Consider the following 13,821-nt stretch of genomic DNA (forward strand, 5'->3'; position numbering starts at 1 on the left):
AGCCTGGGTTGCATAGGCCATTGGTCGCTGGGCGGACGCCCTGGAAGATGGCCTTATTTCAGGTACCCACAGGAATGAGCTTTTGTCTGGTGGAGCATATCCACGAGGGGGCTTCTTGGGGAAGCGGCTATAGACACTGGTATTCTAACTTCCAAGGTTTCAGCTTCCTCAGTCTCAATTAGAAGAGCCCTCTGGCTTAGTTCCTGGCGGGCGGATTACGACTCTAAGAAGGCCCTTGAGGCTCTACCCTTTTTGGGGGATGTTCTTTTTGGACTGGAACTGGATAAAATAGTGGCTACTCTGGCGGCATCTAAGACGGCCCGACTTCTTTCCGGTGCAGCTCTTAGGTTGCATTCTTCTCATTTTTGCTCCTTTCGTCCGCAGGGTAAGGCCAAGGCCTTGTTGTTCTACAGGTCTCAGGGTTCCTCTACTAGAGGGTCTAAGCCAGCAGGTAAGCAATCCTGGTACGCCCGGATGCCGGCAGCATGACGGAGCTGGCCTCCACATGGGGGTCACCAGCATGGAATACCGGCTTCTTTTTTTCAGAAATCTGGAAGGCGACAACAGAGTACAACTGGGTAAGAGGGGTGCGTGTTGACCTTTCTGGAGCATCCTCTGACCCAGTTTTTTTCCTCAGGTCTTCCTTTGCTCCTCCAGGGTCATTGTTCCGGTTCCCACGTCTCAGTGGGGCACGGGCTTCTATAATCTGTTTCTGGTCCGGAAGCCGAACAGGTCTTTACGACCGATTTTGAGCCTGAAGTCTCTCAACAGGTAAATGAGAATTCCTAAGTTCCGAATGGAATCGCTTCACTCCATTAGTCTAGCCATGGAGCCTGGGGACTTCATGGCCTCCTTAGACATCCAGGATGCCTATTTGCATGTTTCCCATCTGTCTCAGTCACCAGCGGTTCCTCAGGTTTTCTGACCAGGAGAATCACTTCCAGTTTCGTGCTTTGCCTTTTGGACTTTCCTCGGGTCTTCACGAAAATCATGGCGGCTCATCTTCGGAACAAGGGAATCCGAATTTATCCCTATTTGGACGACTTGCTTCTAAAGTCCTCGGAAATTCTCAGGGAGCACATCCGAGTCACAGTGGATCTTCTCCAGGCTCACGAATGGGTCATCATTTGGAAGAAATCCTCTCTGACTCTCTCTCAGGAAATGGTGCATTTGGGGGCCTTGCTGGTCTCCAGAGCTCAGCTGGTGTTACTCCCGACAGTCAAGGTTCGGGACTTAGGGCCTGATTCAGAGCTGAACGCTCTGACCAGAGCGCTCGCTCCGAATCAGGGCCCTCCTCCATGAAAATGGAACGGCCTCCTGGCCGCTCGCATAGCTGTGGGTGACCACCCACAGCTTATGCGAGTGGCAAAAAAGATGGTCGCGATGGTCTTGACCATCGCTACCATCGGACTTGCGACGGAGACCCTGCGGTAGGGTCTCCCTGCCACAAGCCCTGGAGTGATTTTGGCTCTATCAGAGCCAAAATCACTCCCACTGACATCACTAGTGATGTCAGTGGGGCCAGCTTCAGACGGTAGGCGTTCCCATGGGAACGCCTCCGTCTGGCAGCCACGCCCCCAGCACGCCCATCAATCAACATTGACAGCACGCCCCCTTTGGTGCGAGACCCGGAGCGATGGAAAGCCCGTCGCTCCCTGGGTCTCGCGCATGCGCACGACGGAGCTCTCTCCGTCGTGCGCATTCGCAGTGGGGAACATCGACCCACTTGTGAGCGTACTGCTGCTCGCGAGCGGGTCTGAATGACCCCCTTAGAGTCCAAGATTCATTTGTTTCTGCATTACTGCCAGGTGTCAATTCACTCTTGAATGCAGATTCTGGGCTCTCTGGTCTCCACCTTCAACATGGTGGAGTATGCCCAGTTTAATTCCTGGCTTCTCCAATTGGAGATTCTAACCCGGTGGGACAAATCCCATCTACGTCTCAGGTTTCAGATGATTGCTCTCTCTGAGGAGTTACGTCGCTCCCTCTTGTGGTGGCTCCAGGAGTCCCATCTGACCAGGGGTCGTCCCTTTTGGGTTCAGGACTGGGTCTTCGGTGTCCTGTCAGCACGTTCATTCAGGCGAATGGGCACTACATCCGGACGTCTTTCATCCCTTGGTTCTTCGCTAGGGCTTGCCGGACATCGACATGATGGGGTCTCGACACAATCACCAGGTCCCTAGGTACTGCTCTCGCACCAGAGATCCAGGGGGCCTTTCTGGCAGGTGTTCTGGCGGTTCAGTGGACCTTTCCGCTCCAGTACAGCTTTCCTCCAATCTCTCTAATTCTGCGGGCCCACCGCAAATTGAAGGTGGAAGCGGCATGGTGATCCTAGGGACTCCTGATTGGCCGCGGAGGGCGTGGTACACAGATCTACAGGGCCTCTCCGTCGACGCTCCTCTGTGTCTTCCACTGTGGCCAGATCTTCTATTTCAGGACCCGTGCTTTCATCCAAATCTGGCCTGTTCCGCTTTGACGGGGTGACTCTTTAGACATCCGTCTTGAGAGCAAAGGGGTTCTTCAGGTCAGTCATTAACACTATGCTCAATGCCCGTAAGCCCTCTCCAGCTAGGATTTACCATCGGGTTTGGAGGACTTACTTTGACTGGTGTTCGGCTAGGAATCTTAACCCCAGGTCATTCTGACTCTCTCGAGTTCTCTCCTTTTTGCAGTTGGGGCTGGATTTGGGCCTCCACCTTGCTTCACTGAAGGTGCAAGTTTCAGCTCTTTCAGAGGCAGATTGCGCTGTTGCCTGGTGTTCGGACCTTTTTTCAAGGTGTCCTCCACGTACAACCCCTGTTTGTACCGCCAGTGGCTCCTTGGAATTTGTCTCTGGTTCCAGGGCTCTTCAGTCTTCGCCTTTTGATCCCTTGGACACTGTAGACATTTGTTGGCTTACCTGGAAGACTGTCTTCCTCCTTGCTCTGCGTGTCTGGAGACCCACTGTGTCTGCAGCATGAAGGCTGGTGGCCATATGATCTGCGTTCAATGTTTCCGTTATTTCCGGTTTTGTGCGTGAGCTGCGGAGGTGAGGCGCTTTCAGTGGGCGTCTCTAAGCACTGGACCGTGAGTAATTAGCATATTTTCTCAGCTGCATTCTGTGCAAAATCGCAGCTGCAAGCGTACATCTCTGAATCAGGCCTATTGTGCGCTGTGCAGCATGTTACAGCATGGTGCTTACTCTTAGGATGTAATGTCATTGAATGCCCTCTCTGTAATTAAAAGAAAATAATACTAAATTATTTTTCATTTAGGGTTACGGAGGTTTTACAGCTTGATTTGTTAAAGCTCAAAAGACATTTTACATATATGCAGAATGTTTAAATATACTAATAAAATTTTGTTTTCGCCTTCTTGGTTAGGTGCTATGTTGCTTTAGCTCTCATAAAGCAAGACAGTGGTGCTGCAAGAATCCAAGAATCAGTCATTTATCTGCAACAGGGTCTGGAAAAGCTGCTCAATGAGCTTATTGCATCAGAAAGGTTTGTTGTGATTAACATTTATATTCAAATACTGATCCAAAGCTGATTGAGTGGGCACAGTACTGGACTGGTTAGTTGTACCTACAGTAGGGTGTCACAGGTTAGGAGGTATTTAAAACACTGAATGAGTGACATAATGTCAACCCGGGTCCTGTTTAAGTGTGAAATGATCCAACCCGGGTTGACTGTTCTTTCTCGCTGCCAAGGTTTTTCCTGGGATCGACCAGGGTTTTTAGACCCAGGTGACACTGAAAAGAACTGGTTGACTGTTTATGGCGCTGGCAGGTGACCTCATCATCAAGGAGGCGCTAGCTGTCAGTTGCGCCCTTCTCCTCCTGAAATAACACTGTGCAATCTAGCACAGTGTAAGCAGCTGCATGAAGCTCTCATTTGCTGTGTGAAACAGCAAAAAAAAAAAAATGCAATAACTCAGGAACTCAGGGCTACACAGTAGTAACTCATCGGCCATAAATAAAGTGATGCGATGTCCACCCACCACTCAGCACCCAAGTCACCACCCACTTTTTATGACTTCATTTATGCGAGCCAAAAAAGTGTTCAGTTTACATGACTCAGACTGATTGCCAGGGCAGACACAGCTGAAGGCCCGTATTCAATTTTCGCCTCCCGGACTTTTCGTCTACATCGCGTGTTTTGCAGGCGGAAAAGTATCCCGTGTGTGCCTGCGTATCGCCGTATTCAATTTGAAAGTAGGCGAAAACGGGACCCGGCGAAACTTAAATAAGTGGAAAGAACTGTCAGTTTTGGGGTAATCACCCCGACACCCCCCAAAAGATGCTCTGACATGGGGACTCACTATGGTTACCCCCAATTTGGCTTGCTGAAGGTATTTGGTGTTGTAAACGGGCTCAATAGCTGCTAAATAGCGTTTTTGTATAAGTGGTGAAGAATAGTATTCAGGTGTTTTTTGGGCAGAAAATAACTTTTCCCAGCAAATTTGGGGTACTTGAAAATGGGGGTCAGCATATTTTAAAGTTGCTAAAGTTAAGTTGAAAAAATTATGAAAAATCCACCTGACGCAAACACCTGCAATGATAAAAAACACATGCGGCATACTTGGGGACCCCCCCAGAGTCAGGTTCGCTAGTGTTTATCTTTGTCCCCCAACATTTTTTTTTTTTCGCCCCCAAATTCAAAGTGATTTTTTTGGGGTGTCCTTAAGTGTTTTTAAACAATTTTTGACACAGTTTACCTTTGGGGGACTGTCTGAAGGCTGCACGGGGGTTCCTGTAATGTTGCACCGCAAAACTCCAATTCTGCACTTTTTTCTGCCTGCTATTCACAGGCGAATCATTTTCGCCTATTACATTGCATTGGTTTTCCGCCTAGGAGTAAAATCAAAACAGGTGAAAATGACGTCATCTGCAAAACTTTTCCGCCAAAAACACGTGAAAACGGCTTTTCACTTCAAATTGAATACGGGCCTAAGTGTGAAAGCGGTCAACCCGGGAATAACCCGGGTCCAAGTAGTAGTGTAGTAGTGTGAAAGGGGGTCTCCATGCTTTAACACGGATTGAATCCATGTTAAAAACTCGTGTCGGAGCAGGATCGAAAAAGGGTATCATTGTGCAGGTGCATGGCGGTCCTTACTAACATCACTGCCCCCTACAGGCCGTTTCTCAATGTAAAAATCCTTTTACTGCAAAATCACTGCTACATAACACTACATAACACAGTGCTGTAATTCACTGCACCTCCCACCTGCTCCTTATCATTTTGTATGGCTCTTCTTAACTTCAACAAACATGGAATTATGTACAATGAGTTTGATTCTATTTACATACATTAATTTGCTTTGCAAAAACTAAGGTTGCCATGTCAATAAGAAATATTCATAATAGTTAATTATTTATTACCAGCTATTTTATTTATATAGCACACATATATTCCGCAGCACTTTACAGAGAATATTTGACAATTCACATCAGTCTCTGCCCCAATGGAGCTTACAGTCTATATTCTCTATCACATGTACACACACTGGTATGTTTTTGGATTGTGGGAGGAAGCCAGATTGCCTGGAGGAAACCCCACGCAAGCAGGGGAGAATATACAGACTCCACACAGGGAGGGAATTGAAACCATGACCTCAGTGGTGTGAGGCAGTAATGCTAACCATTACACCAACCGTGCTGCCCAAATTACAAAGGAAATGTTCTCATTTCAAGATGCATACAGCTTTTTAAGTGGAGTACACATGATTTAGAAATGAACCATGCACAGAATGTAGTTTCTTAATTTTATCTGCAGGTGGCACTATTGTAACCTGAATAAAAGCCTGCCATGGATCCCAGCTGCATGCTAGGACAGGGCTCTGCACAGCAGCACACACATATCGATGAATAACTTTTCAATGATGCTGCCAATACCATTTGTGTTAATGTCTGTTTATTTTTCTAAAACCTAATTAGATCATAGACATTTACATGTAAAAAGTACAACCTGAAGAAAAACATGGACTGACCCATTTATTGTTCTCTCTCTCTCTCTCTCTCTCTCTCTCTCTCTCTCTCTCTCTCTCTCCCTCCCCCCCCCTATACTGTATATCATATACTATAAGCTGGACCCGATCCAGTTTAAAGTATATGATATACAGTATAGAGTGGGCAGATGCCGGGTCACCTCATTGCAGTCGTCATCAGTTATGACATCTGTGTGAGTCGTGGTTTTCTTTCCTATGAAAATAAGTACTGGTGCTATGAAAAAGATGTCCATAGTCTCGTGAATTGCTGAAAGTCCTGTGGCCAGGTCAGTGTCTCCGTGGTCTATTTAAACTCCTGGAAGGAGTGTTAAGGTGACCACACACATAGCGATTTTTTTCCTGATCTGGCCGATTCCGACACATTGGAACGACAGATCGGGTAAAAAATGCCCAAATCGTGAGTCCCCACTCACACGATGCGATGCGCGCACCCGCAGGTCGCACATCGCATCTTCAGATCTGCCGTGCAGTCCGGCAGATCTGACAATCTACGGCACAATGCACTATAAAAGAGTCGCTGCAGGAGATCGGATGAAGATTGGACAGCATATCGTGCACAGGTCGTGTGCAGATCGTGTGCTGAGCTGCCGGGGAGAATTTCAAGGGAAATCGGACACATCGTCGGATCGTAAGTATATCGGTATGTGTGTGGGCACCTTTAGAATATACCAGCGATGACGGTAGACAAACTTACTGTTTCCAGAAAAATAAAAGAAAACACTGTATATGAGTGTGGGTGCATATCTACTGATATACAGCTTGTTTCCTTGTAATATCTAAGATAGCGTCAACTCTGAATACAATCCTGCATATTGGACACATAGCACAGCGTGTTACATAACAAACACAATGTATTCTGTTTATTTTAGCTCAAGCCTTCTTCATGCTGAGAATCTCCTGTGCACACTCAATGCTCAGCTCCTTAGAGGGTTTGTAAAATTAGGAAAGTTACTTATCAACCTTACAGCACAGCCTTCCATCTGCCTCATGACTCCTCAACAAGTTCTCCATTTGTAAGTAGCTTATTTATTTATTACCAGTTATTTATATAGCGCACACATATTCCGCAGCGCTTTACAGAGAATATTTGGCCATTCACATCTATCACATGCGCACACACATACATACTAGGGTTAATTTGTGTTGGGAGCCAATTAACCTATCAGTATATTTATTTGGAGTGTGGGAGGAAACTGGAGTACCCAGAGGAAACTCACGCAAGCACAGGGAGAATATACAAACTCCACACAGGTAGGGCCATGGTGGGAATCGAACCCATGACCTCAGTGCTGTAAGGCAGTAATGCTAACCATTATACTATCTGTGCTTAATACTTATTGTTGTAAATTAATTTGAATAATTGTAAATATAACTTTGGACTATACTTCCTGATCTTTGGGCTTTCCTCTCCGAGTCGGCACTGCGGGGGGGGGCATATAGCAGGACCACATAACTTATTGTTTGTACATCACTGTTCCTAAATGGTCTACCCAGCGCACACCTACTCTCCTTTCCATTGAGGCTATACTACAATGAGTTGACATCTGGATTGTCTTTATTACACTTTTGTGTGTTTACAATACATCAGACTGCGTCTAGCAATGTCCTTCTCTGGCAAAGTGTAACTAAAAGGTGCAAAATACAGCTGGTGCAAAGATCAAGTCCTTTTGTAGATTGGAAATGGCTTCGTCCGCACCCCAAACGTGCTTTGGCTCCACCCGATGATCTAAATTCATTTATCTTGTGCCAGAAATTAAAATCTTTTCACTGCTTTGCAAAGCTAAGAGCATCTGTTATTATTTCTAATCACCTTTTAGTTATAACAGTTTTTTTCTGTACATACATCTTTATATTTAGTTTTCCTTGTTATCCTTAGTTGGCATTACCTTCAGATTCTTGCCAACAGATTGCACTCCCATCCAGATTTACTGCTGTGTCCTATCCTTTATACTGAATAGCATATGATGTGTGTCGGGAGATATTTCAGAGCAAACATCTGCAAGGAATATTTAGAAATTCCGCAAGTTAGCAATTTATGTGATCTACGTTAATTGACACCTATGTTGGCAGGCGAGAAAGATATGAGAAAGGGTATTTAAGGACTCAAAAGTTTTTTAAAGGGTTTATGAAAGGCACAATCTGTTGCATACTTTAAAGGGTTATTATACAGAGTTATACTTATTAACTTTATCCTCAAAAACAGGATTGCATTTTGATACCGCGCACCAATATACATGGTTTTTGTTTGTTTGTTTTTGTCTATGGAGAAATTGCTGGAGACATTTATACCTCTTTTCCACCAAAAACCCAGGTCCGACCTGGGTTTTTGGACATGGTTCCAACCCTGGTCAGACCCAGGTCAGATCCATTTACACTGCACCTTCGATCTGGGTTACTCCCAGGTCAGCCCTGTTCACACTGAACTCAGGTCTGCCCTGCTAAACCTGTGAGGTCATTAAAAGTGGGAGGTGACTGCTCCACAGCCACCAATCAGCTAATTTTAGGCATGATCCAGGTCAGATAACCCGGGTTGCACCGTTTACACTGCACCATTACCCGGGTCCATCCTGGGTACAACCCTGGTAGCTACCTGGGTTGGATTGCAGGGTCACTTGACCCAGGTTATTTTTCAGGGACCCTTTTACACTGAGCTGCGACCTGGGTAGACCCAGCAAAAACCCAGGTTTTTGCTCTGGTGTAAAAGGGGTATTAGTCACGGAAAAGAAGTTTATATATAGGTCCCTCTCTCACCAACCATATTTCAGTAGAAGAAATTATTTTCACATCACTATTCAAACAATGTATTAGCCTATTGCATGAATAAGTGACCATATTTTCAGTGGCTTTAATAAGAATGTCCCCAACAAATTGCAATTTCTCTGCATATCCCATTAGTCTCCATGTACTGCAGTATTTCATTTATCCTCTGATCTTTAATTTACACTATAAAAACTAAATGTGTACAGGGCACTTTACATGGCACAGTGACACCACTGATAAATGACACGTAAGCCACCACAAGGATAAAAAACACAGAGGAGTCAAAGATGGGCGCGAATGCTGGTGTGACTGTGACTGTTTACGCAGCGCGACTGGTAATGCAGCAGCCGATGGAATTCGTACAGAGATGTCCACTGGCTGCGGCGGACATTGCCCCATCCCTGTGGAGGCGCAGAATTTCCATCTGAACATGGCAGCCAAAATCAGTGCAACTGAAAGAGTTAAACATTTTTTTTTAAAAAGCAGCAACAAGTCATGTTGCAATACAAGGGGCGCATATGCATTTATGTTTTTGCACGCAGGGAAAATACTGGCTGCTTTTGTGTGCAGCAAACAAATACTGGGCAGCTTTGTTTTTACACTGAGATTTACAATGAACCTAGGACACACACACCTTCCTAACTATAATTCTCTGCCCATGTTATACTGTATCTGCCCCACCTGCAATGCATCATGGTTTTGCCAAGGTGCAAATTGCTCTTTTTTTAATTTGCTAACTCTGAATCAGCCCCTGACAGTGTATTCCACTTTCCAAAGATACATCCTTAGATGAGCATGCAGCTAAAAAAGCTCAGGACCAATGCGTGAAGCTCACTCTGAGGCGCTGCAAATGGGCACACCGTCCTCATCAAACATGAGCGCAGTTATTCTATACCTGTGAGAGGTATTGCCTCTATTACAGGAGATGTAGGTAGCAGACCACCGGACGGCATGCCGCCGGTCAGAATTCCGACGCCTATCTTAATCCATTGGAACATAGACAGACGCCAGCCCAAACTAGGTAAGTCCAGGGCGTCTTAGTGTTAGGTTTTTTTTGGGGGGGAGTTAGGGTTGGGCACCATTAGGGGTGTTAGTGTTAGGCACTAAGGGGGAAGGGTTAGGTTTAGGCACTAACGGGGAGGGTTGAGGTGCGGGGAGGGTTAGGCTACAAGAAGGGAGGGTTAGGGGGAGAAGGGGGAAAGGTAAGTATACTTACCCGACCCCTATCGGGATACCAATCATCGGGATACCACTGTCAGTTTTTTGACAGGAGGCATGCCGACAGCCGGTATTACATACCCATTCCCTATTACAGTGTTCCACTAGCTTTTATTTATTTATCATGCTGCATGATTTTGCCTTTATAACATTGGGACCTGTGAAGATGTCCCCATTGTGTTTTACACCTTTTTTGGGGCTTATGTGCTCTTTATAAGTGGTCTCACTGTGTTATGTAACACGTCTTGTATCTACACTTATATTTTGTATATAGGTTTATATCTAGGAAGCTGATGATCGTCCTGTGCAGTATTGTGTGGTAGCAGCACATGGGTGTAATTGCCTTATATGAATTCAATTTACTGTATTTGTTTGTTATTCTGTGTATGTATGACAGTAGCACATTTATGAAATTCACTAGACAAAAATAAAATACGTGTTGATATATTTTGTTCGGCGTATCCTACACTGAAAGCAGGAAGTAGCCACATATTCATATTTATTTTAGCCTTTTGCTTCTTGAAACTTCACAGTTCTTAAGATTACTGAAAGGTTCCTGCATACAGGTGTTCTCTTCCCTACGTGCTATACAGAGCATCTGTGAACGGAATATACCTCCCAACATTCCCAATGACACCGGGTCACCAGTGGGAGGGCAGGACAGAGCCCTCAGATCAGGACTGTCGCCCCTAAATGGGGATAGTTGGAAGACATGTATGTTACAAGCACAGAGAACCCAAGCAAACATGTATATACCAATCCATGTATTCAGATATAAATATTTCCCAATACAAATATATAGTCACATACAGGAGTGCAGTAAGGGGGGCAGTTACAAATGACGTGGGTGTGGGCCTCTAGTGGCCTGGGTTTGCATGGGAGGCATACCCCCCTCCCTTTATCCAGTGATAAAGCAATCATACACCCCCTCATTGAGGTGCACACCATAGGTATGTGCACTCCAATGATAGCCCCTCCCCATCCAGTGACTACACCCCCCAGTACCCAGGTTAGCCCAATGTTTGGCGGTCCTGCACATATAAGAAGGCAAATAAAAAGACAGGAAGACATAAACAAGCCTAATCACGGTCCTTATATGACTTTAGCCAACTGCATGAATGTCGAAGTCACATATAAAATAAATATCCATATTCTGATTTGTTTGCCAGTGTTGCAGATTGGGCTGCTAAGGCCTTGCCCCAGTGCTGGCAGAGAGGGTCTGTAGCCCAGGACTTAGAATGGGCTCTGCTGGAGGCCACTTTTCACCTGCTCGAGTTACTGGTTGAAGAAGCTTCTAACAATGAAGACTGGATTAGGAGAAGATGTGGAGCACTGTCCGCTCTAATACGCCTCACCTCCATTCCTGAGTGCAGGGAGCTTTTACACATGCAAGAAAAGGTATGGGACACATCCTGTGCTCAAGTGTAGGAATCCCTATGGTGGAGGAACACATGTATAAGACTGAATGGTAGTGCATTATACAACATCATAATTGCATTTGTGGTTTCTGAAATATAGCTAAGTGAAATATTACTGGAATATAATACATCTGTAAAACTAAAAGCCTAATTCAGAATGAATGGTGAAGTATTGTCATCATGCACTGGCAAAGGGACCATAGAGCAGGATCATAATGAGGAATGTGCAACTGGTGATGCTGAGGGGCGGCATGGTTGCTGCACCGATGGCACTATTTTCTATTTGTCTGGTGCGTGGGGTGCCAGCCAGGGAGCCTCAGCACCCCGCTACAGCACTGCCATGGAACTATAGCTTCAGATCACATAAAGGACAGCAGTGTAAAAATATATATATATACACAAATACTGTATATATATGACCCAATATGACCAGCACTCGCAAAAGAAAAATACTAAACTTGCCCAGGTGCCCTCCACACACTTATGACAGTGTCACACAGATATCCAAAAACACGGCGGCACTCACGGGACTTCTTAAAGCATTAAATCATCCACTGCTCATCTCAGGGATAAAATCCACCTTTTCAGATTATTTTTAATCTTTTTTCACGGATACAGCTGTATCTTTGAAAAAAGATTAAAAATAATGTGAAACGTTGGATTTTTATCCCTGAGATGAGCAGTGGATGATTTAATGCTTTAAGAAGTCCCGTGAGTGCCGCCGTGTTTTTGGATACATATATAAACATGTACCCGGTTATTTTCATCACAGGAAAACAAAACAATAATTCTGGGATGTGGACATTCCTGTTTTATTTCAGAGATCGTCTCTGAAAAAAAAATTGATTCAATCAACAATTTTAATTTAATCCTGAATAGCCAGAACAGAATAGCTGGCAGGAGTATCACCAGCTGTACAGCCATTAATATATAGAATGAAAGAAAGGCTAAAAAGTAAACCTTCCCATTATCAAAAACAGCAACTGGATTTATCAGCCTTTGATAAGCCGGCCCCATAGAAACTTAGAAGCTGATGGAACAAATTAACTTACAGGTCCATTTACTGTGTGCATTTGTGTATTTTGCGTTTGTTTTTTTCACCTTTAATATTTTCTAGCCAAATCTTATACCTCTATTCTTTGTTACTCTCCAAACTACCAGGTAATGTTCATTTTCTTTTATCACATTGAGAATAAATGTAATACACCTGAGCAGAGCTGGGAATGTACACCACACCAGATCGTAGGTCCTAATAGAGGACTGATCTGTGTCCATTTTGTAGAACAGTGTTTAATGTTTAATTGACAAAGTAGCTTTCAGGCTGTTAGGTTAGACACAGACCACTACCTTGTATCATAAGGAACAAATGGTCCATAGTATATCTGCAATGTAGACCTATCTATATCTGTATCCTTTATTAGAAGATGGAATTCCGTTTTAATGTTTTATCTGAAAGAACCCAACTGAGGACATGCTTAGGGTTTTCCATTCAAATTAAAAAAAAACACCTCAAAATCTGATTACACTGAACAAACAAATTTATACTTTTAATTAGTTTCCTTTCTTCAAGAAAAACTAAAGTGATTTCAGAATGTATTTACTAGCTCTATTTTTTGAGCTACACTACTTGCACTATACTGTATGTACATTAGTAATATAGTCATAGTGAAAAGCTATTTTAAAATAATCTGATATTTTCTTGATAGAAAATAAATAACAGTTGTTTTAATTCAATCAATCACAAATAAGAACACAAAACGAAACAAACATACAGCATACGAAACAAACATACAGCATACGAAACAAATATACAGCATATGAAACAAATATACAGCATATGAAACAAATATACAGCATATGAAACAAACATACAGCATAGGAAAGTACTATCTAATATAGTGGCCTATTCATGGGGGTGCTTTCTCTTTGCTTGTCGCTTGTACTCCTCTTCTGGGGCATCTCTCGTCACTGTCCAACAGTAGTGATCACCTACCCTGATATCTTTGTTCCATTGCTAAAATGTCTTGGTGGAATCGCTCACTATGCTTGTCACTCAGTGCACCACAGTTATCTTGTGTGGGTCATCCCGTGAATCGCATATATTTGAATAGGAAATGGGGTAAATAACTGATTCATTTTACTGGGTCATTAGGCCCCGCCCCCTCTGCGCAGAACGCAGATTGCTGGTAAGATTCTCTCCATTCTGCCCACTTCACTAGGAATACCCCTACATCGTCATAAATGGGCTATATCTCGGAACTCAGAGTTAACAGAGTTGTAAATGTCATATTCATTCTTTACATGCTGAAATCAAATAGAAGTAACTATTTTCACATCGGAAATATTTTCATTGTTGTGCAGTGTTACCAGTAAGCCCCAATGGGAGAAGACACTCACCATTCTCCTTCAGCATCCCCTGCCCACTAGCACTTCTCCACTA

At 44.2% G+C, this 13,821-nt stretch overlaps 1 protein-coding gene across 1 annotated transcript in view; it reads left to right on the forward strand.

Annotated features, from left to right (window-relative positions):
- Nucleotides 1-13,821, forward strand: part of LOC148518205 (uncharacterized) — a 108,481-nt gene that overhangs the window by 66,723 nt on the left and 27,937 nt on the right. Inside the window, exons 13-15 of the mRNA XM_088477509.1 lie at nt 3,363-3,482; nt 6,855-6,998; nt 11,133-11,361. Of these exons, the coding sequence (XP_088333635.1) occupies nt 3,363-3,482; nt 6,855-6,998; nt 11,133-11,361 (493 nt within the window). The remainder of the gene's footprint in view (nt 1-3,362; nt 3,483-6,854; nt 6,999-11,132; nt 11,362-13,821) is intronic.

This window comes from Taudactylus pleione, unplaced genomic scaffold, assembly GCF_031769625.1.
Source record: "Taudactylus pleione unplaced genomic scaffold, aTauple2 ptg000201l, whole genome shotgun sequence".
NCBI classification, from domain to species: Eukaryota; Metazoa; Chordata; class Amphibia; order Anura; family Myobatrachidae; genus Taudactylus; species Taudactylus pleione.